Here is a 21,759-nt window from a genome sequence, read left to right as displayed (position 1 = left end):
TTGTTGGACAGTGTTCTGGAAGCTACCAGCATGAGTTTGACCAAACTGCGGGAGGCAGTGGAAGACAGGAGGGCCTGGCCTGCTCTGGTCCAGGGGGTCACAAAGATATGGACACGACTAAACGACTAAACAACAACAACAACAAAAAATTTCTTCATGCAGGGAAGCAAGGAGGCAGGGTCAGAGTTCAAGGGCAGACTTTTACAGCCGGGCAAGAACACTCAAGTGCAAATCAGTGCAGTGTGTGGCTTGGGGAGAGTGTCCTGAGGGCCACCCAGAGAGGTATTGGGGTCCACTTTCAGCCCCTTCCCACCCCGCCCTAAGCTTTCCCAATCCCAGCTTTGACGGTGCTGGTAACAAGGTGCCCCCTGATTGAAACAGGCAGATTAATTTTTTTAATGGCATCCGTCTGTCTTGAGCGACAATGGAGTGAACCTCTGGGGATGAAGTCAAATTGTGACCTCCCTGAGCCACTATTAATGCAAGCCACGCAACCGCTTCCCCCACAGGATGGCACAGCCAAACAGTTTTCAGGTTTTGGGTGTGCAGAGCGTACTTGGCACACCTTCCGCCTGGCATCATTCGCACACCGAAAGCCCAAATTATTTCGCCTGCCAAGAACATTTATAATTCACACTCGCTTCCCCTCGCACTGCCCGCCGGGCTATCTTTGCCACAGCAAGGAGCCAAGCTGGGCGTAGGATTCGGAGTGGCAATTCCTGAACTGCGTCCCAGACAGAGAGAGAAAGAAATCATTTAAAGAAACGAGAAACAGAGGACACCCAGAACACAAAACACAAATCATGTCCCTGCCTTGGCATACTCCAGATCAGGCTCTCCGGGGGGGGGGGGGGTTTGACCATTATTAACCCCCACCCAATTCCACCAGCCCCTTCCACAGTGCCTCCTTTCTCTTCCCCCTCTCGCCAGAGGTCTAGACCCCCCTCTCACAGAAAAAAGGCCTTCCCTTACCCCCCCACCAGTCATTTTCTACAGACAGGAGTCCCCCCTCTTTTTTCCCTTGCCCCCTCCTCTTTCCCCTGCCCCTGCCTTTAGAACCTTGGGAAACAGCCACCGAAAACAGTGTGATGACAGACTTGTGCTAATATAGTATAGGGAGAAAGAGAGAGTGTGTGCTTGAAATGTGGTCTAAAAAGGTAAAGGTAAAGGGACCCCTGACCGTTAGGTCCAGTCGCAGACCACTCTGGGGTTGCGGCACTCATCTCGCTTTACTGGCCGAGATGTGGTCTCCTATATCACAAAAGGGAGGGGGGTCACATCTGTTGCTCCGCCTACTTTACCTTCAGGCCCCACCCACCGCTGGGATAAGGCATCTCAGGAGCTAGAGGGGAACTTTGTGGGGGCCATGTGCCAGTGGTGGGTGGGGCTAAAATGGGGGAAAGCATGTGACTCCCAACTTGAATGGCCATCTGTCATGGACACTTTAGCTGAGATTCCTGCATTGCAGGGGGGGTTGGTCTAGATGACCCCTGGTTCCCTTCAAACTCTAAAATTCTGCTACAGTGGTACCTCTGGTTGCGAACGGGATCCATTCCGGAGGCCCGTTTGCAACATGAAAAGAGCGCAACCCACAGCGGCGTGTCTGCGCACGTGCGGGTTGCGATTCGCCACTTCTGCGCATGCGCGTGACGTCATTTTGCACGCCTGTGCATGCGCGAGCGGCGAAACCCGGAAGTAACCCTTTCCGGTACTTCCGGGTCGCTGCGGGACGTAACCTGAAAGAACGTAACATGAAGCAGACGTAACATGAGGTATGACTGTATTCTATGATTCTATTACAGTGGTACCTCTAGTTACAAACTTAATTCGTTCCGGAGGTCCGTTCTTAACCTGAAAATGTTCTTAATTAGAGGCATGCTTTTGCTAATGGGGCCTCTTGCTGCTACTGCGCCACCGGCACACGATTTCCGTTCTCATCCTGGGGCAAAGTTCTCAACTTGAGGTAACGCTTCCAGGTTAGCGGAGTTTGTAACCTGAAGCGTTTGTAACCTGAGGGAGACGCTTGTAACTCGAGGTACCACTGTACCTTTGCACTGGATGCCTCCCAACATTATTATTATTTTGGAGGGGAAATACATTTCAACCATCAGAAATTCATAAAGCTTTGCACCCCACCCCACCCTGAACAAGCTACAGTAAAGAGGGGGAAAACCCCAAGAATAAACAGAATTAAAACCTCGAATGCTCAGGTGAGGTCACTGAAATATCAGGCCAGCGACTGCCTCCTCAGCCTGGTCTACCTCATAGGGTCGTCGTGAGGCTGGAACTGGAGGGCAGAACCCCTCTAGGCTGACCTGAACATTTTGTAGAAGAGGTGGGATTTTAAAATAAAATAAAATAACCACGGAATTAACGAAAGCACCATAAGCTGGAGAGAGAAATTCCCTGCAAAAGGAGGGGGAGGCAGGAGAAATATCCCACGCTCATTAGAGTATAAAAAAAACACCAGGTTTTATTACTAATGAGTGTTAACTGGTGGTGGCGGCGGCGGCAGCAGCAGCAGCACACTCAATTGGCCACGAAAATTGTTTTGTGCAAACAGATGGAATTAACAGCATCAGGGTCTGGCAGGGGAACCTTTGGAGGAATCTCAAAGAGCTGGAAAATGGGCAGCAGTGGAGGCCCAGCAAGTTGCAGGGAGGTAAGAAACAGGAGAATTGCTATACAGGGATTGGATCCCAAAATGTTTTTGTTTTTTGCCGGGGAGCGGAGTTTTCTGCAGGTAAGAAGACCTGGTTTTGTGAGTGTGTGCATTGTGTTTTCTGATGTATACAAAACAGAGACAATAGTTATAACAGCAGGTGGAAATTAAAAGATGAAAAATGAAACCATAAACTAGAAATAGGTACATAAAAGAACAAAGTCCAAGAGTAAAGACTATCTGATTATTTAGGATAGTTCCAGATTTGCCAGGCTTGCAAAGGGGGCTGCCTTGAAAATGATGGTTCTGCTGCAGGTTCTCTACGCAAATCATACAGAAAGTGTCTGGAGGTCTCAGTCCCTGCTGAAATCTCAAATCCTGCATAATTACAGCTATATTCCAGAGTGGTACCAAACCTCCAACATGAAGATTTTAGGATGTTTTGCAATTAAGAAGGGTTGGAGTATCAAAGGGTTAAAGCAAGTTTTTAAGTTTAGGGGGGGTGTTTCTCCCAGTCAGTAGGCAGATGTATTTGAAACTGGTTTTATATATGCAAAAGTTTTACTTATTTATTTTAGCCTATCTGTTTCAATTCTTTCAATATGAACTTACCCGGATCCTGAGATCATCTTCTGAGGCCCTTCTCTGAGTGACTCCTCCATGTGAGGTTTGGGGGGGGGGATGGCAACACAAGAACGGGGCCTTTTCTGCAGTGGCTCCCCATTTGTGGAATGCTCTTCCCAGGGAGCTTCGCCTGGCGCCTTCATTATACACCTTTAGGTGCCAGGCAAAAAATGTTCCTCCTTAACCAGGCCTTCAGCTGATTGACATCCTATGCTCTTTTAAAACGTATTGGGGGGTTATTGGGTTGCTTTGCTTTTTTAATGTATTTTGTGTTTTTATATTGTGATTTTATGTTGTAACCGCCCTGAAACCTGGAGGTTTGGACGGTATACTAATTTAATAAGGAATAATAATAATGGCATATAAATATACATGCAGTTGGGAACATATTTCCCCTTTTTGCATATGCATGCAATTGTTCTGCATGTGAGTCTTTAAAAAAAAAAAACAGTACTGTGAAATCACATTAAGCAGAAAGCAATTTGTAAATCAAATGAAACAGTAATAATAATAGTGATTCATACGTGAAATGAAGCAATAGTAATAATAATAATAAAAATGATTAATTAAAACTAAAAGGAGTCACAATAAGAGATTTATTAAACTGATGGACTTTGCAGAACTGGCAAAACTGACGGGAAGAATCCAGAACAAGCAAGACCAAGCATTCCAAAACCCAGCCAGATGGGTTATTATTATTATTATTATTATTATTATTATTCCAAAAGGACTGGAATAAATTTATATTATGTTTGAAAGACAACTGTAAGCAATTAACATCAGTAGCAGGGTTATCTGAAGATTTGTAAGATGAAATTGCTACCTATTCAGGTTGAGTAATATAATATTTTGTTGTTGTTGTTGTTTAGTCGTGTCCGACTCTTCGTGACCCCATGGACCAGAGCACGCCAGGCACTCCTAAAATAATATTTTAGGTAATGATATAACAAGGATAGGAAACGAAGCAAAATGTAAAGATGTAAAGTTTAATTTTGTAAACCATCAGACAGGAGGGAGGGAAGTCATTAGGCTCAGTTTAGCCAAAGATATAAAATAAGAGGTTATGATGTTACGTAACGTGATCATATGTAAAACCAATAAAAATTGTTTTTTTTAAAGAAGAGATTTCTAAAATGATAAACAGTGTTATCTTCCTATATACATAAACATGTAAGGCTGTGGTCACGTTTGCTAAACCACTGTATGAAGCGCCTTCTCCCAGGCTTTTAAAAGGGGGTGCATGCTTTAAAATGGCAATGCTCGCAGGTGCACACTCCAGAACGCATTGGCCGAGATCCGCCTCTCTCCTCCTGCACTCTGAAAGGCACCTCTTCCCCCTCCTCGTCTCCCCACAAATGCTGGCTGGATTTCTTCCCCTGCCAGCCGGGTTTCCAAGCTCAAACCCATCTTGTTCGAAACCTCCAGGGAACTAGGGAATAAAAGGGAGGTTTTCTTTTGAAACAGAGCACAAGAGGATGGAACATGCCAGCGAGCAACAGCTCCCAGCGCACATCCGCCCAGCGGAGAAGACCGTTCCCAAAGGTTCCTGGGCTGAGGACGGCTCCACGGCAACCGGCGCGGCCCTAAGAGGATGAGAATGGCGCTGCCCAAGGGACCCAAAGGAGCAGCACAGGCGGGCAGAGACTGGGGCGAGCGGGAAATCAGAGGCGCGTGAAGGGAAGGAGAGCCCAACAGGGACCTGAGCGCAACAGCAGCAGCGCATGCTCTTCCTCCTTGCGCTTCCCCAGCAACTGGTATCCCGAGGCACTTACTGCCTCCGACAGAGGAGACAGAACACATTTCTTCATGACATTTGCAGCCATCATTCTCCTCCTCCTCATTTCACCCTCACAACAACCCCGTGAGGCAGGTTAGCTAGGCTGAGGGCGAATGACCGTCACAGCCAGCGAGCTTCACGGCTTGGGTGGGGATTTGAACCCGGGTCTCGCCCGGCGCTGTAACCACTAGGCCACACTGCCCAGCAACGACGGACAGCCTTGCCCTCCTCCATGAGTTTGTCCCATCCTCTCTCAAAGCTGCCCTGGTTGGTGGCCTCCCTCGTGGGAGCATATAGGGCACAGAACTCCTGAAGGTTAGGAAGGGTCTCAGAGAAGAGGGAGAACCTCTGTCCACCCGCCATTTTGGAGAGACTCCCATCATTTGTGACCATCAGCCATGGTGGCTTCTGGGAGTTGGAGTCCAATGACATCTGAAAGACCATAGGATTTCTCCCTTCCTGATGTGGGAAGAGGCATCCCAGCCCCCTCAGGAGGGAATGCCTCTTCTAGAGGCATTCCCTCCTGAGAATGGTGCCCTTCTGCTCAGTCAGTAGAGCATGAGACTTAATCTCAAGGTTGTGGGTTCGAGTCCCGCATTGAGCAAAAAGATTCCTGTATTGCAGGGGGTTGGACTAGATGGTCCTCATGGTCCCCTCCAATTCTATAGGTCTATGATCTATAGAGGGACACGGGTGGCGCTGTGGGTAAAACCTCAGTGCCTAGGACCTGCCGATCGTATGGTTGGCGGTTCGAATCCCCGCGGCGGGGTGAGCTCCCGTCTTTCGGTCCCAGCTCCTGCCCACCTAGCAGTTCGAAAGCACCCCTAAGTGCAAGTAGATAAATAGGTACCACTTTATAGCGGGAAGGTAAATGGCGTTTCCGTGTGCTGCGCTGGTGCTGGCTTGCCAGAGCAGCTTCGTCACGCTGGCCACGTGACCCGGAAGTGTCTGCGGACAGCGCTGGCTCCCGGCCTCTTAAGTGAGATGGGCGCACAACCCTAGAGTCGGACACGACTGGCCCGTACGGGCAGGGGTACCTTTACCTTTACCTTTATGATCTATAGGGGTAAGGGAGCTGTGGCCTCCTCTCTGATGTCATCGGACTCCAGCTCCCATCATTCCTGACCATTGACCATGCTGGTAGCCGAGGCCGATGGGAATTGGTGTCCAAGAAGGAACAAGCACGAGGCATTCATTACCTACCCCAAACATCTGAAACTTGTTCCCACTGCTCTGAACTGTCATGGCTTCCCCCAAGGGATCCTGGGAACTGTAGTTTGTTGAGGGTGCTGAGAGTGGTCCCCTATTTCCACCTACAGTTCCCACAATTCCCTTGGAGAGAGGTTGACCATTAAATCGCTCTGGGAATTGTAGCTCTGTGAGGAGAATAGGGGCCTCCTAGCAACTCTCGGCACCCTTAACAAACTACAACTCCCAGGATTCTTTGGGGGAAGCCATAACTGTTCAAAGTGGCATGATATGGTTTTAAACGCATAGGGCAGACAGGCCCCACATCCAAGCAATGTGATACCCATCAGCTGTCAAGCACTAGCAGTCTATTTCTTATTTATTACACTCCATCCGACTGCTATTCCCAAGTGGTCTCTCATCCAGCCACAAACCAGACCTCAACCTGCTTAGCTTCACTACGGCGGCTGTGTCACAGACCTCCGAGCCACTGCCTGCTCTCGACAACTGTCAAGTTCTGAAAAGCTCTGAATATTCACTGGGTATTTGACATCCCATCAAGGGATAACTTGGGTGAATATTCTAGGGAGAAGGCTTTCTGGAAGTTAAACTTGCCTCGAATCCAGGTTAAGAAGAACGCTTAGCCTTCTGCACATCCACACAAAGCAATATCTGTATTCATTTATGCATACAAAAGGGGGGGGAAGCATGTGTTATGTTGGTCACAGGCCATTTGATGGCCACAAATCAGGGGTTTTTGCTCCCCATAACTCCACCACACTGCTGCTTTTTCTGATACACATTTTGTAAAGGTACCGGTCCTCATTATGACAGCAAAATGCTTAAAAGAGAAGGGAATCTGCCACTGAAGGCGTTTCTTGATGATGGAGATAATACTTAGAAGGATCAGCCAATATGATACCAGACAAATATTTTGGGCTACAACTCCCATCATCCCCGGCTACTCGCCATTCTGGTTGGAGCTGGTGGGAGTTGTAGTGCACAGAAGCTGGAGAGCATCGCTCTGCCTAGCCCTGCTACAGAATACACAAAGCACATCACATGTATATATAAAGGTTACAACAACCCCTCGAGGTAGGCTGGTGGGGTTTTTTACCGCCATAGGACAGAAAAAGGGCTGAGAGGGAAGCTTACTCAAGGCCAGCCAGTTAGGTCAAGCCAGAGGCAGCACCCTGAGATCTGCGGTTGAAGGGTGGTATACAAATTCAATTAAATAATAATAAATTTGAGGGCAGTGGAAAACATTGCTTATCCATCTCTTCCTTGTTTCAGGGAACGGTTCCATATTTCGTAGCCACCAGTTTCTCACTGAGTACTAAACCGTATTAAATAAGGAACTGTTTCTTAAAGTCGCCATTGGGGAAGAGTTGTGTGGGACTCTACATGCTCCCGCATGGCCCATGCGCAACGATGATGGGAGCTGTATTCCACAAGAGTTAGTGATGCTCAACCAATTTAGTGGTTTAGACAAATTCGTGGAGATAGATAAAGCCATGGTCCATCTCCACCGGTCAGTGCCTGATCTTCTGGTGCCCACTGCCCTCACTCACCACAGGACTTCACTTGCCATCAGTGAGCGCAGTACATGGTCAAATCCTGCACTGGGTTAGCCACCGTGAGGACAGGATGCTAGGCTAGACCTGATCCAGCACCCAGGCTTTTCTGCTCTTCTTGATTTCTGGAGGGCCACCCCCCCTTAAAACACAACGTCAGATCTACAGGGAGAAGCAACAGACCTCACACTCCTCCCTCCAATTTCCTTCCACGTCGATATCCATTCCCTGCCACTCCAAAGCAACAGCAAAAAAGTAAATCCCTGTTTAAAAAACCTCTCTAATGTCCTGTTTCGTAACAAGGAGGGAGGCTGAAGTTGGCAGCAGCCAAGTCAAACGTTAAAACAACGGATTGTCAGGAGTAACTGCAGTCGAAAACAGGACAGATGCTTCAGCCAGACCAGCTGGTCTGGCGTGAGGGTGAAGAGCATGAGCTCTGAGCCAGGAAGAGACACACCTGCCTGGACCACCATCAGAGGCCCTTCCTCCAAGCATCTCCCACAGGAGATGTTGCTGGTGTGTCTGTGTGTGTGTGTGTGAGAGAGAGAGTGCAACAAGATAGAGGGCCTCTTCTGTGGTTCATTTGTCTAAAAGGTGGCAGGAATTATTCTTTTTGCTATTATCGGAACCACAGAACTGTAGCGTTGGGAGGGACAGCCAGTCTAACCTGCTGCAAGCAACAAACATTATTATTTACTACTCGCCCTCAGCCTGTTTCCTTTTTTTTATTTTAATAATTTTTATTAGGTTTTATACAATTATAACACATACTGCAACAAATGTTGCACAACCAAAGAACAAACCAAAACAAAAACTAAAAAAATAAGAAAAAATGCATCTATAAAAAATAACAGCAAACAGATAAACAACACAAACAAACTTAATCATTTAAAAATCCAACTTTATCATCATGTTACCTGACTTCCTCTAGTCCCTCCCTTCTGAATTTCCTTGTATCTGAATGTAACAGTTTTCCAATATAATTATTAAACCACTCAGCCTACGTTTCCAGCTCTAGCTTTCATACTATTGCTCTGGCATGGGCCCCATCTTCACTTTGAATAGTCCCCGTTTCCCCCAAAGAATTCTGGGAGCTGTAGTTTGTTAAGGGTGCTCAGAGTTGGTAGGAGACCCCTATACTCCTCCCAGAACTACAATTCCCAGAAGGTCTTTCATTTATACCTAAAAGTATCTCTCTCTACGGTTTTTAAGCGCCAATATGAACAACACCTGTATGCAAAACACACACAAACACCTCCCCACCCTCCCTGCCTGGGAAAAGCTCTCCTGTGAGTCAATGGCAAGGGAAGAATTTAAAAATCAGGCCTCCCACATGCCAGTCTGTCAATGAAACCGCAGGGAAAGATGCAGCTGTTTGCATCTCCTGACCTGAAACTCCTGTTTCAAATTGCTGTTTTGACCGGTTTAGTTTGTTGTGCTGTGTGCATGTTTATTCCACACTTTAATTGTGGACACTTTAAAAAAAATGTTTGGTGGAATCACTTTATGGTGAGTGTTTATATCTTAATTTTGCAGTCACTTTTATACTTGTAAACGGCTTAGACGCTACCTAACTGATTGACTGCATTTCTGTCTTAGGCCAGAGTCAGGCATCTCGATAGTGCGGTGACAACAGTGTATGGGGCCAGGATTAAGCCTTGTTCCCGTGTGCTTTCTCCTCTACCCCACTTCTGATTTTAGCGTAGATATCTTACAGTTCCATGTAGGGTCTGAACCAGTAAACTGGTTTAGCTTAAGCCAAGATAGGTGCCATTAAAGCTTGGGAAGAGAAGATTGCAACTGGCCATTAAATATAAATTTGATTGTCAAGACAGAATCCTCATTCTGTTTTGTCTCTTAGGTGCCTGCAGTGCTAAATTCTGGATTTAGTAGTATTGGTATAGAAACACTTTTATGAACGTGGATTGCTCTCCCCAGGAAGGCCCGTCTGGTGCCTTCGTTGCATATCTTTAGACACCGGGCAAAAACATTCCTCTTCTCCAGGCCTTTGTTTCACTAGCCAATCTATGGCCTTTTAAACTGTGAGCAACTGTGTGGGGATATTGTTTATATACTGGAAACCACCCTGTGATCCTCAGATGAAGAGCAGTATAGAAATACTATTATTAAATGATAATTAAAATAATAATAATGGTGAATGGTGGGAGGTTAAGCACTGAGAAAAGGAAGGACTTAGCACTGAGCTGAACTGTGGAACTCACTGCCACAGGAAACAGCGTTGGCCACCAGCCTAAAGGAGGAGTAGACAGACTCTTGATCTCAGGGCTGTGGATTTGAGTCCCACATCGGGCAAAGAGATTTCTGCATTGCAAGGGGGTTGGAGTAGATGGGCCTTGTAGTCAAGTACAACAAAGCATGCGTGAAATACATATATAAATATATACTTAACAGCACAGAAAAATAACCACTCAAAGAACTTCGGTTACTTGGGCAACAGAGAAGCTGAGTTAATGAAGCAGAGGAGAGGAGCCTGCTTTTTAAATGTTGTTGATTTCATTTCATGTTTCATTAAAAATGTAGATGGCTCCCTTAACCCTTAAAACCAGCAAGACATTTATCACACCTGAGACTTCCCAAATGCCAAAGCACAACGCGAACCCAAAATGTCTGAGCATACTGTAGATTTGCACATTTATAAAACACTCTGCTGGAGCCAGGTCTGTTTTCCAAACCCTTATTATCAACCACAATTCTGAATTTTCAGGGCTGGGGAAGAGACTGAGGTCCAGTTCAACGGGGAAGAAAGAGGTTTGCTTTTGAGCATCACATCAGCTCCACCATCCTAAATCTTTCTGCTTTAATCACAAACCCTTGAGCCTGGGGAAGAAAGGCACTTTGCATATGTCCAGAGGAACTATTTCTATTGCAGACTTGCCATTTTTATTTTTATTTTTTTAATTACATTTGTTACATTATCATCCCAGCCTCCCTCCAAGAAAGTTGCAGTGGTGTATACTGTGTTCTCTCTCTCTCTCTCATCCCAACCTGTCGTACAAGCACCCTGCAAGGTAGGATAAGCTGATAAACTGCCCCAATGGCACACTAAGTGAGATTCAACAGCTCAGCTGGGATTCGAACCTGGATCTCTGCCCTGTCCTACCTCAAGAAATTTAACTATCAAACTGGCTCTTGGGAAGGTGTCTTGGATTAGAATGGCGGCTAATTTCCCAGCAGGAAGCCCCTGCCAATCAAATATTTCCCCCGGCATGAATTCCGTCCGTATTGAATTGGCCTCAGTGTCCACACCTGCAGTATGAGGAATAATACTACTCTAACCTACCTGGCAGGCTTGTTGTGAAAGGATGGCACACTTTTGAATGCCATGGGGCCGCTATATAAACCCTGTTATTGATAGGATTTCTGAAAAGTCTCAAGGATCAGAATTCATCTCACGGCTGGCTTCTGACGTCGCCTGTCCTGCTTTGCCACCTGGCTCTGCACCCAAAAAAATGCTCGAGACCCCCCACTAATGTGGTTTTGGGGGGAACAGAGGACGTTCCAAGGCTGGAACCCCAAAAGCAAGGAGGGAAAGATGGAGGCTGGATGCAGGGAGCCAGGAAGAGAAAGTCAAGCTCAGTTGTGTAAGCAGATCACACCTGCTGTGCTGATCTCGCCAGCTAACCAACACTCCCCCCCCTTTCCAAATTTCTTTACATCACAGTCCGGGGCGGGCAGAGGGGTCCCCAAGGAAGTTGGGGGGAGGTTAGGGGAACGAAAAGGCCAAGCAGCTCAAACCGGGGTGTCAGGAGTGTGAAGCAAACTCAGGAGGGGGATGTTGGTGTAGAATCAAGCTGCATTTTAAGGGGGCATTAATTTCAGAGAGATTCAACTGGAAGTAAAACCCACAGGTTTTTCTCTTTTTGGGGGGTGGGGAATCTCAGTGGATGGTCACCCCACCCCAATTTTGCATCCTCTTTCTCCTTTTCCCTCCCTCCTTTGCCACATCAGGGTATCAACAGCCCTGGCGGGTTTATGTAACCCGCTCCAGACTTCCCAAAGCAGGTATTTTACGAGGCCAGCCACGGCGCATGCAAATCAGAAATGTTGGATAGCAAAATGGGGGGGGTGGGGAGATGAGGGAGGGCAATGGTTTTGCTGGCGTGCACACACACTCTCCCACCCCCCCACCCCATTTTAAAAGAAGCGAGGGAGAGCCCAAATGCCAACCAGTCGCCCGCCTGGCGACGACACAGAACGCCAACGAAAGCTGGTACCCCTGGGGCAAGCGAGAAGACCCCTGTTTCCTCTCTCTCCACCCCCATACACACACGCACTCCCCCAAAGATTGGGGGGGCGAGGCACGAAGAGCGCAAGGCACGTACTGCTATAGAGGGTGTCGATCCAGGAGAGGCGCGGAGGTCCCCGCTGGCTCAAGGGCTCCATCCTAATTCAGCGATAGTGATGATGATGATGTTGCCGGGAGAACCATCAAAACCTCCGGCAGGAGAGCATCTCTAAACAAAGGGAGAGGGGTTGGGGAGGGGAGTTGGGGAGCCGAAATGTGGAGGCGCACGACGCCGGGAAGAGGGGTGCGATTTGGAAGCTGGGTTCTCTTAAAAAAAATAAAAAATTGGGGGAGATAAGAAACGGACACAGAGATAAACAGTGCAGCTTCAGGGAGAGCACTGAGCGGCGGGGGAAAAAGGTGGAAGCGTTCAGGAAGCTGCCAGGGAGGGAGAGGATGAGAGGATGAAAAGGGAGGCAGTCAGGATGGAGCTCACATGCTCGCTGGCAGGGGTGGCGCTGGAGATGTGACAGCCCAGTGTGTGTGTGTGTGTGTGTGTGTGTGTGTGTGTGTTTGGAGGTGGGGTAGGGAGGTGCTGTGTTGGGTGGGGGGAATAGAGAGAAGGCAACTTTCTTCCCAGGGTTTGAGGGGGAGCGAGAGCCCTGCCCACCAATGGCGAGCGCACAAGTGCTCCCCCAATGCTCCCTTACGCAAGGGAGGGAGATGGAGGCACAAGATGGGGAGGGGTAGAGAGGGAGGGGAGCCGCCAGTGCCCTGCGGAGGGTGTCTGGGGAAAAGGGAGACACACACACAGGCAGGCAGGCCGTCTCAGGCTCTCGCCCCTCTGGAGGGAGATGCATGTTCGGGGGTGGGCTGCAGCCGAGGGGTTAGAACATCAGCATTGCGTGCAGAGGGTCCTGGGTTCAGGTTCCAACAGCAGCTCCAGGCAGGGCTGGGGACGTCCCTTCCTAAAACCCCTGGAGAGCTGCTGCCAGCCAGTGCGGGCAGTACAGAGCTACATGGACCAGCAAGTTAATGCGGTAGAAAACAGCTTCCTCTGCTTGAAGCGTCTTTTTATTTCAAATCATGAGGACTAGCGTCATGATTCCAAGGGAAGAGCCGCTGGGGCAGAACCCTGTCTCAGACCCTGGAGAGACGCTGCCAGTAAAGGCTGACAATACTGAGCTAGATGGACCACTGCCTCAATCTACTGAAACCCATCCTTAATTCAGAACTTTGAGGACTAGATTTTTATTTTATTTTTCCAGGGAGTTCAGTGGGAGAGCAGCTGCTTTGCATGCAAAAGGTTCCGGCTTCAGCTCCCAGTGGGGCTAAGAGACATCCCCCCAACCCCAGGGAGCTGCTGCCAGCCAGTGTAGACAACCCTGAAATATGACTCAGTAGAAGGCAGCTTCCTATGCTCCTATTTCAACCCTGTTTTCAGAATCATGAGGGCTAGAATCTCACCTTGCACTTTGGGGAAGGATCAGACCTGCTTGGCATGCAGAAGGTTCCAGGTTCGATCCCTGAAGGCATCCCGAGGTTGGGCTGAGGAAAACTCCCTGCCTCAGGCAGAAAAGCAACAACCCTCCCTTAGAGTTCATCCCCCAACATGTGGAGTTCAGAGGCAGACTACCTCTATCTCTGGAGGCTCCACCATGGATTGTGAAACCCAAGTGTTCTCCACCTGAGCTATCCTGATAGGTACCAGGAGTAGCCATTCTGTGGCCCTCCTGAGGCTCCTGAACTACAACTCCCATCATCCTCTCTGGCTGCCGACCATCCTGCCTCACAGGGCTGATGGGAGCTGGAGTCTGTCAAGGCCTCAAAAAATGGCCAGGGTTCCTCATCCCAGGTTTCGATGAGGAATATCCACTTTGCTGAACAAACTCCTTGGCTACAGGGCAGGGAACCCTGTGGGTGCAGATGTGGATGAACTATAAGTCCCATCACCCCTGACCTCTGGCCTTAATGGCCGAGGACAGTCTAGGCACCCTTGAACCACAGTTCCCAGGATTCCTTAGGGTGAGGACGTTGTTGTCGTTGTTTAGTCGTTTAGTCATATCCGACTCTTTGTGACCCCCTGGACCAGAGCACGCCAGGCACTCCTGTCTTCCACTGCCTCCCGCAGTTTGGTCAAACTCATGCTGGTAGCTTCGAGAACACTGTCCCACCATCTTGTCGTCCCCTTCTCCTTGTGCCCTCTATCTTTCCTGACATCAGGGTCTTTTCCAGGGAGTCATCTCTTCTCATGAGGTGGCCAAAGTCTTGGAGCCTCAGCTTCAGGATCTGTCCTTCCAGTGAGCACTCAGGGCTGATTTCCTTCAGAATGGAGAGGTTTCATCTTCTTGCAGTCCATGGGACTCTCAAGAGTCTCCTTCAGCACCAGAATTCAAAAGCACCCATTCTTCGGCGATCAGCCTTCTTTATGGTCCAGCTCTCACTTCCATACATCACTACTGGGAAAACCATAGCTTTAACTATACGGACCTTTGTTGGCAAGGTGATGTCTCTGCTTTTCGAGATGCTGTCTAGGTTTGTGCTTTAAATCTATGGTGCCCATACAGACCTAACTGGAGCTTGAACCGTGGGACCTTCTGCATGCCAGGCAGCTGCCCTGCCCTGGAGCTGTGGCCTGATGCAGCCCAGCAGGGTGTGCTCTAGAGGTTAGAGCATCAGGCTAGGCCCTGGGAGGCCTGGGTTCGAATTCCCCACTCAGCCATGAAACTATCACAGGGTGTGTGGCCTTGGGCCTGTCACAGACTCTCAGCCTAACCTACCTCACAAGGTTGTTGTGAGAATCAAAGGAGGAGAGGAGGAAGACCACGTACAGTGGTACCTCAGGTTAAGAACTTAATTCGTTCCAGAGGTCCGTTCTTAACCTGAAACTGTTTTTAACCTGAAGCACAACTTTAGCTAATGGGGCCTCCTGCTGCTGCCGTGCCGCCGGAGCACGATTTCTGTTCTCATCCTGAAGCAAAGTTCTTAACCTGAAGCACTATTTCTGGGTTAGCGGAGTCTGTAACCTGAAGCATATGTAACCTGAAGCGTATGTAACCTGAGGTACCACTGTACATACCACCCTGAACTCCTTGGGGTACAAATGCAATAAATTAAAATGAATTTTTAAAACACCAGAATACCAATCCGCATTTCTGCCTTTCCCAAGCCGTCCATGTTTTCTCTCCCCGGGGGGCAGAGAACAGAATCTGGCGACCAGGGCAGCTGTTTGGCATGCAGAAGGCCCCCAACTTTGATCTCCACCTAGACAAGGGTCTCCAGTAAGGGAGTCTCTGTTTGGGGCCCCGGAGAGCAGCTGCCAGTCAGAGCACACCGCACTGGCTTTGATGAGACCGATGTAGCGAATCCTGGAGTAAGCAGCTTTCGCCGTTCAACATGGAGAACGCCACACCCACCGTGGCAACAGACCAGGAGCCAGGAGGAGGTCGGCTCCGCTCTCCCCCCCCCCCATCTCTACGTTTAGCCCAAGGAAACGCAAGCGCCAGGGAGCCATCAACCCCAATATGTCACAGTGTCGGCCAAGCGTTGCGGCGCAGAGGCTGCCCTTGACAAGAGCGCTGTCGGCCAGTCCGTGCTGGAGGCAAAGCGCCGGCATGGGGCTGCTCCCCTCCACCTTTGCCTCTGCATCTCCCACCCAGGCAGACGTCTCGGGGAACACCAGCAGGATATTTGCAGCAAGGATAGAATCGCAGAATTACGGTAGAGTGGGAAAGGGACCCCTGGTGGTCATCCAGCCCAACCCCCTGCAATGCAGGAATCTCAACCCAAGCATCCCCGACGGAGGGCCATGCCAACCTCTGATTAAAAACCTCCAAGGAAGGAAAAGCCTTCTCTGTACAGAGTTCTGGGATCCTTTCACTAGGACTTTCCCCTCCTTTTCATATGAAAGCTGAAGAGTTGGCACACCTGCCTAGGAGACCCAGGGAAGCCCTCGTGGGCGCCACAGCACCCGGGGGCCCCTGGTTGACGACCCCTGTTCCTGGGGATTTCAAGCATCACTATCATGGGCTGCCCACTGGCCGAGGAGCTTTACTACAAGCCCACACAAATGCTTATCCGAAGATAAAAAGGAGGCAGGCAGGCAGGCAGGAACCCCAACAGTCCTGGAACACTGACTCCCTTTTCAAAATAAAATTAATAATAATAATAATAACAAAAACAACAAAAACAATAATAATGACAATAACAATAATTAATTTGTACCCCGCCCATCTGGCTGGGTTTCCCCAGGCACTCTGGGCGGCTTCCAACAAAGATTAAAAATACATTAAAACAAAGATTAAAAATAACACACACACACACACACACACACACACACACACACAGTATTGTCCCCTTGAAATGGCAAAGTCAGATTTAGAGGATATTATTATACCAGAGCAAGTGATCAAAACCAGCACACCTCGACAGAACAGCTTTGGGTCGCAAGGCTTGGGGAGAGAACCTGAGTCAGTGTGGTGTAGTGGTTAGAGTCCTGGACTAGGACCCAGGAGACCAAGGTTCAAATCCCTGCTTGGCCATGGAGCTCACTGGATGTGGCCTCGGGTCAGTCCCTATCCTTCTCAGCCTATCCGACCTCACAGGGTTGTTGAGAGGACCAAATGGGGAGGAGGGAGACTGAACGCCACCTTGCGCTTCTTTGAGGAAAACAGGGATGTAATTGAAATATATAAGTAATAATAAATAACATAGATCTATAAATTATTAGTAGTAGTATTTATTCAATTTCTATACCACCCTTTATCAAAAGATTTCATGCCAAACGACGTTTGAGAATGGCAAAATATCAGGATTTCAGAATATTAGAAAACTAATAAAAATTATCATAAAAAAGGGATTATTATTGGAATAGATCTAGCCAACGGCGCCCTGATCCTTTGGGGGGGGGGCATCCAAAAATGAGGATCCGAAACCAGGAGATAAGGGAGAATGGCAAAAGATTTGGATCCACCAAGTTTGTTTTCTTCTGGAGGGCGGGACTCGAACCCATGGCTTCAAGTGAGAAGAAAGGAGATTCTGACTGAACGTCAGGAAGAACTTTCTGACAGTGAGAGCAGTTTGACAGCGGAATGGACTCCCTTGGGAGGTTGCGGACTCTCTCTCCTTGGAGGTTTTTAAGCACAGGTTGGATTGTCCTGGATGCTTGAGTTGAGATTCCTGCATTGCGGGGGGTTGGACTAGATGACCCCAGGGTCCCTTCCGATTCTACAATTGTATGAAAACTGCCGGCTGCCTGACTCTCCCAAGGGTGATCTCTCCCCCCCCCCACTTCTCCTCTGCCACCTCACTCACTGACTGGCAGTGCCTCTCAACACCCTCCAAGTGAGTCACGAGGGAGGGTGGCAATGAATCAACAGCAGAAGGTGGGAAAAGGCGGCGGGGGGGAGAACGTGCCATAATTAGCAGCCAAAGATGCCTGCACAAAGGAGACGGATCAGGACAGTGTCTTTACTCTCTTCTTCTTCCACCTGCCTTGCTCCACCCTCCAGTCTCTGCTTCTCAATTTGTATTGTATTATTTTATGTACCGTGGCTTGCCGCTGTTTTATTGATTGCAGTTTCAAAATTATTTATTGTAATTGTTAAGAGTGGGTTTCTGTTTCATTTTTATATGCTGATATTATTATTCTATACTATTCTAATGATAGTTGAATGTAGATTGCTTATTTTAAAGCTGCTTTACTATCGCATTTTTGTATTGCATTACAGTGGTACCTCGGTTTACATACGCTTCAGGTTACAGACTCCGCTAACCCAGAAATAGTGCTTCAGGTGAAGAACTTTGCTTCAGGATGAGAACAGAAATTGTGCTCCGGCAGTGCAGCAGCAGCAGCAGCAGCAGGAGGCCCCATTAGCTAAAGTGGTGCTTCAGGTTAAAAACAGTTTCAGGTTAAGAACGGACCTCCGGAACGAATTAAGTACTTACCCCAAGGTACCACTGTAGATTGTTATAAACTGTACATTCTTTGTTTCTTCAGCTTGAGTATTGTAAGATAGAAAGGCGGTACAGTGGTACCTCAGGTTAAGTACTTAATTCGTTCCGGAGGTCCGTTCTTAACCTGAAACTGTTCTTAACCTGAAGCACCACTTTAGCTAATGGGGCCTCCTGCTGCTGCCGCGCTGCGGGAGCCCGATTTCTGTTCTCATCCTGAAGCAAAGTTCTTAACCTGAAGCACTATTTCTGGGTTAGCGGAGTCTGTAACCTGAAGCGTATGTAACCCGAGGTACCACTGTATACAAATTAAAAGTGATGATGGTGGTGGTGGTGGTTGCCTGTACACAAACGCCACTCTCATCCTCAAGAGACGACAGAAATAAAGGCAGATTCACACATTCATCCGCATTCATTCCTTTTCGGGGGTTAATTCTGACATGCCCATCAGTTGACTGCAAGGCACTCAAGGTGGCAGGCAGGGATGTGTCCCCCCCCAAAAAAATTTTTTTCCTCACAACAACCCTCCGAAGAAGGCCAAGTTGAGAGGGAAGAGACAGCACGCAACTGGCCCAATATAATCCAGGAAGCTCTATCATTGAATTGGAGGGGACCTCGAGGGTCATCTAGTCCAACCCACTGAAATGCAGGAACCTTTTGCCCGATGTGGGCTCGAACCCACAACCTTGAGATGAAGAGCCTCAGGCTCTACCGACTGAGATGGGGTACATAAGTTTATTTCCCCAATGTCCGCATTTTTGGAAGACGCTTGGAGGCTCCTCAGGGGTCAAGAGACTAATGAATTGAAGAAATTGGTAAATAATAAAATAATAATAAATAATAATAGAGTGAGACCTGTCAGCATATCCCAGCTCTGCTCAGAGACCTGGCCTAGTCCAAGTCCAAAGTGTTCCCATTGGGATATAGGGCTCTTAACAGCCTAGGACCAGTTCACCTGCAAGATCACCTTGAAACTTTAAAAAGAGGAATACACCAAAAACAGATTAAAAAGCACATCAACATTCTACAAGTCTCCATAGGCTTAATGGTTGCTTTTAACTGCTTTTCTAAACTAATAATTTCATTGTCTTATTCTTTTCACAAACTGCTTTGAGGTTGCTGGGTTTGGGGTTTTTATTTATTTACAATTAAGCGGTATACATATTTGATAAAATAAAAGAAATAAAATTCATCCACACTTTAAGGAGAGCAGCTACTTCCGGCCGGGGGGCATCGTGAAGTTAAACGCAAAAATGCCAGCCTGCAATTATGTTCCTGTAGCTTCTGTCAAACTGATACCCTCCAGATGCTTTGGGAGTTGTAGTTCAAAACATCTGGAGGGCGTCAGCTTGGCGAAGGCTGTTTTGCTGTGTTGCTTCAAATTGCTTTTATGGACTTTTCAGATCTAGTGAGGCAGCCTGGGATCTGGACGGAAGCTCTTCTGCTTGCAAAGGATGTGCTTGACCACCAAGCTACAGCCCCGTCCTATGTCAGCAGCAGGAACCCAATTTTATCTCTGTAGGGAAAGCAGCATCAGACAAGATGGGCTCTGGCTTGACTCCAGATAGAAGGCGGAGTTCTTCCTTTGCCCACTCACGTCAGTGCAAAAGGACGGGAGCAAAAAGCTGAGGCAGCTTTTCATGCCAAGTGGGGCTGGGAAAGGCTCCTCCTGAAACCCTGGAGGGATGCTGCCAGTCAGTGCTGCTAGTACTGAGCCGGAAGGACCAACAGCCTTTCCTGTTCAGCCATTGATTCAGAACCATGAGGACTGGAATCCTGGCTTTACTTTTGGGGGGGAGCCACAGCTCAGGGGTGCAAACCCTGTTTTGTATGCAGAAGGTCCCAGGTTTCATCCAAGTGACATTTTGCTTTCCCCATACAGTGGTACCTTGGTTCTCAAATGCCTTGGTACTCAAACAACTTGGAACCCAAACATTGCAAACCCAGAAGTAAGTGTTCCAATTTGCGAACTGTTTTCGGAAGCCAAACGTACTGCGTTTTGAGTTTTACGCTACCGATTTGAGTGCCACACTTCCATTTTGAGTTTTACGCTGAGGTCTGTCTGTTTTTGTTATTTTTGTTTTGTTTTGTTTTGTTTTGTTTTGTTTTGTTTTGTTTTGTTTTGTTTTGTTTTGTTTTGTTTTGTTTTGTTGGCTCTTTTTGGGACTGTGTGGAACCCAGTTCAGCTGATTGATGGATTGATTGATTGATTGTGTGACTGAAGTACACTGTTTATTGCTTTCATTTTATGGATCCATGGTCTCGTTAATATAGTAAAATTCATGTTAAATTTCTGTTTTAGGGGTTGTTTTTAAAAGCCTGGAACTGATTAATCCATTTTGCATGACTTTCTATGGGAAAGTGCGCCTTGGTTTTGGAATGCTTTGGTTTTGGAACGGACTTCCGGAAAGGATTAAGTTTGAGAACCAAGGTACCACTGTATTTATTTACCTACTTAATTTATACAGCTGCCCTATAGGAGAAGTACAATAGGAAGCCAGTGTGGTGTAGTGGTTAGAGTTTCGCACTAGCACCTGGGAGATCAGGGTTCGAATCCCCGTTCAGTCACAAAGCTCAGTGGGTGAGCCTGGAGTCAGTCGCAGCCTCTTCACCTACCTTGCAGGGTCGTTGTAAGGATTAACTGTGGAAGGGGATGAACCACGTACTCCCGGGATAAAAAGGTGGGGTACAAATGCAAAAATAAGTTCTTCTGTTTACTTGCTTAAGAAGGCTGGAGCGGCCAGCCAGGTGGAGATCTCACAATTGCAAAACACACCTGGTTAATTTCTAAGCCTGGCTCTCTCTGCTAAAACACCCTCTGTGCATGCTCAGGAGGCTTTCCACTTCCGCTGTGCCTTCTGGCTTTCAGAGGTCAGTTCTAGGGCCAAGACAAAACTCTTATTGCTGCGGCAAAGGCAGAGGGGGAGAGACAGCTAATCGATGGAAGGCAAACCTCTAATAAAATAAGAGCCGAGAAAATGCACACACACAGAGAGAGAGAAAGAGTCCATCCTCTCCTTCCCTTCTTTACCACAAGGTCCCTGAACCCCAGGCAATTACTGGTGGGGGAACGAGAAGGCAGAAATGGAAGCCACCAAGGACAGGTCCAGTTCGGTAAAATTATATATTGTTACTTTTGAGAAGCTCTCTGGCCTCTCTGCCCTTAACAAGCTCCAGGCTGCCACCTTGTGGCCCAAAGGGATCCATGCAATAGTTTTTAGATGGGTCCAGCCCTCTCCAGGGAGAAAAAGGGAGCCCTTCACCAGTTGAACAGCTGCCTGTCACATTGCCACCAAAAGGGAGTCTGGGGGTTAGGTTTCTCTGAAAGTCCAGGCTATTAAGAACAGGCCCAAACGTATCCTCATCATGCATTTAAACCTTGCTTTTAAAACTCTTATTATTTTTTAAGGTTGCTGTTCTCTTTTTTCCCAGTTTCTGCCTTTGGCTCCTAGGCCAAACACGCAAAAAAGTGTGCCCAGGAACTTTTGCATACACTAAACAACACTTTTTTAAAAACCAACAACTTGAAACTTGACGCGAGAGTTTTGCGGGTCTCTGAGCTGCCTTGGGCCCAGGGTCAAGTGCGGCCCTTAAGGCCCTTCTGTCTGGCCCCTGGGACTCCCTCCCCAGGCTACACCCTTCACTGGCCCTCCTTTGCACCCTCTTGGGAGTTTCTGATGGGCTGGGGCTGTCGGATCTGTTTTTTTTATATATGTCTATTACTCGCTCCCATGGG

At 48.0% G+C, this 21,759-nt stretch overlaps 1 protein-coding gene across 2 annotated transcripts in view; it reads right to left on the bottom strand.

The window, feature by feature from the left end:
• The window catches only part of ABR (ABR activator of RhoGEF and GTPase), a 114,327-nt gene that overhangs the window by 81,037 nt on the left and 11,531 nt on the right, over positions 1 to 21,759 (bottom strand). The window contains exon 1 of one of the 2 annotated variants that reach the window (XM_080982849.1): positions 12,169 to 12,584. The exons of the other annotated variant lie outside the window; for it this stretch is intronic. Within the exon in view, the coding sequence (XP_080838975.1) occupies positions 12,169 to 12,229 (61 nt within the window). The 5' untranslated portion in view covers positions 12,230 to 12,584. Of the gene's footprint in view, positions 1 to 12,168; positions 12,585 to 21,759 lie in introns of those variants that run through there. 2 annotated transcript variants of the gene reach the window in all.

The sequence above is a fragment of the Podarcis pityusensis genome, assembly GCF_964106645.2.
Source record: "Podarcis pityusensis genome assembly, chromosome: 15".
Classification (NCBI taxonomy): domain Eukaryota; kingdom Metazoa; phylum Chordata; class Lepidosauria; order Squamata; family Lacertidae; genus Podarcis; species Podarcis pityusensis.
The sequence above is the reverse complement of the archived record's forward strand: the minus strand, read 5'-3'. Positions and strand labels throughout refer to the sequence as shown.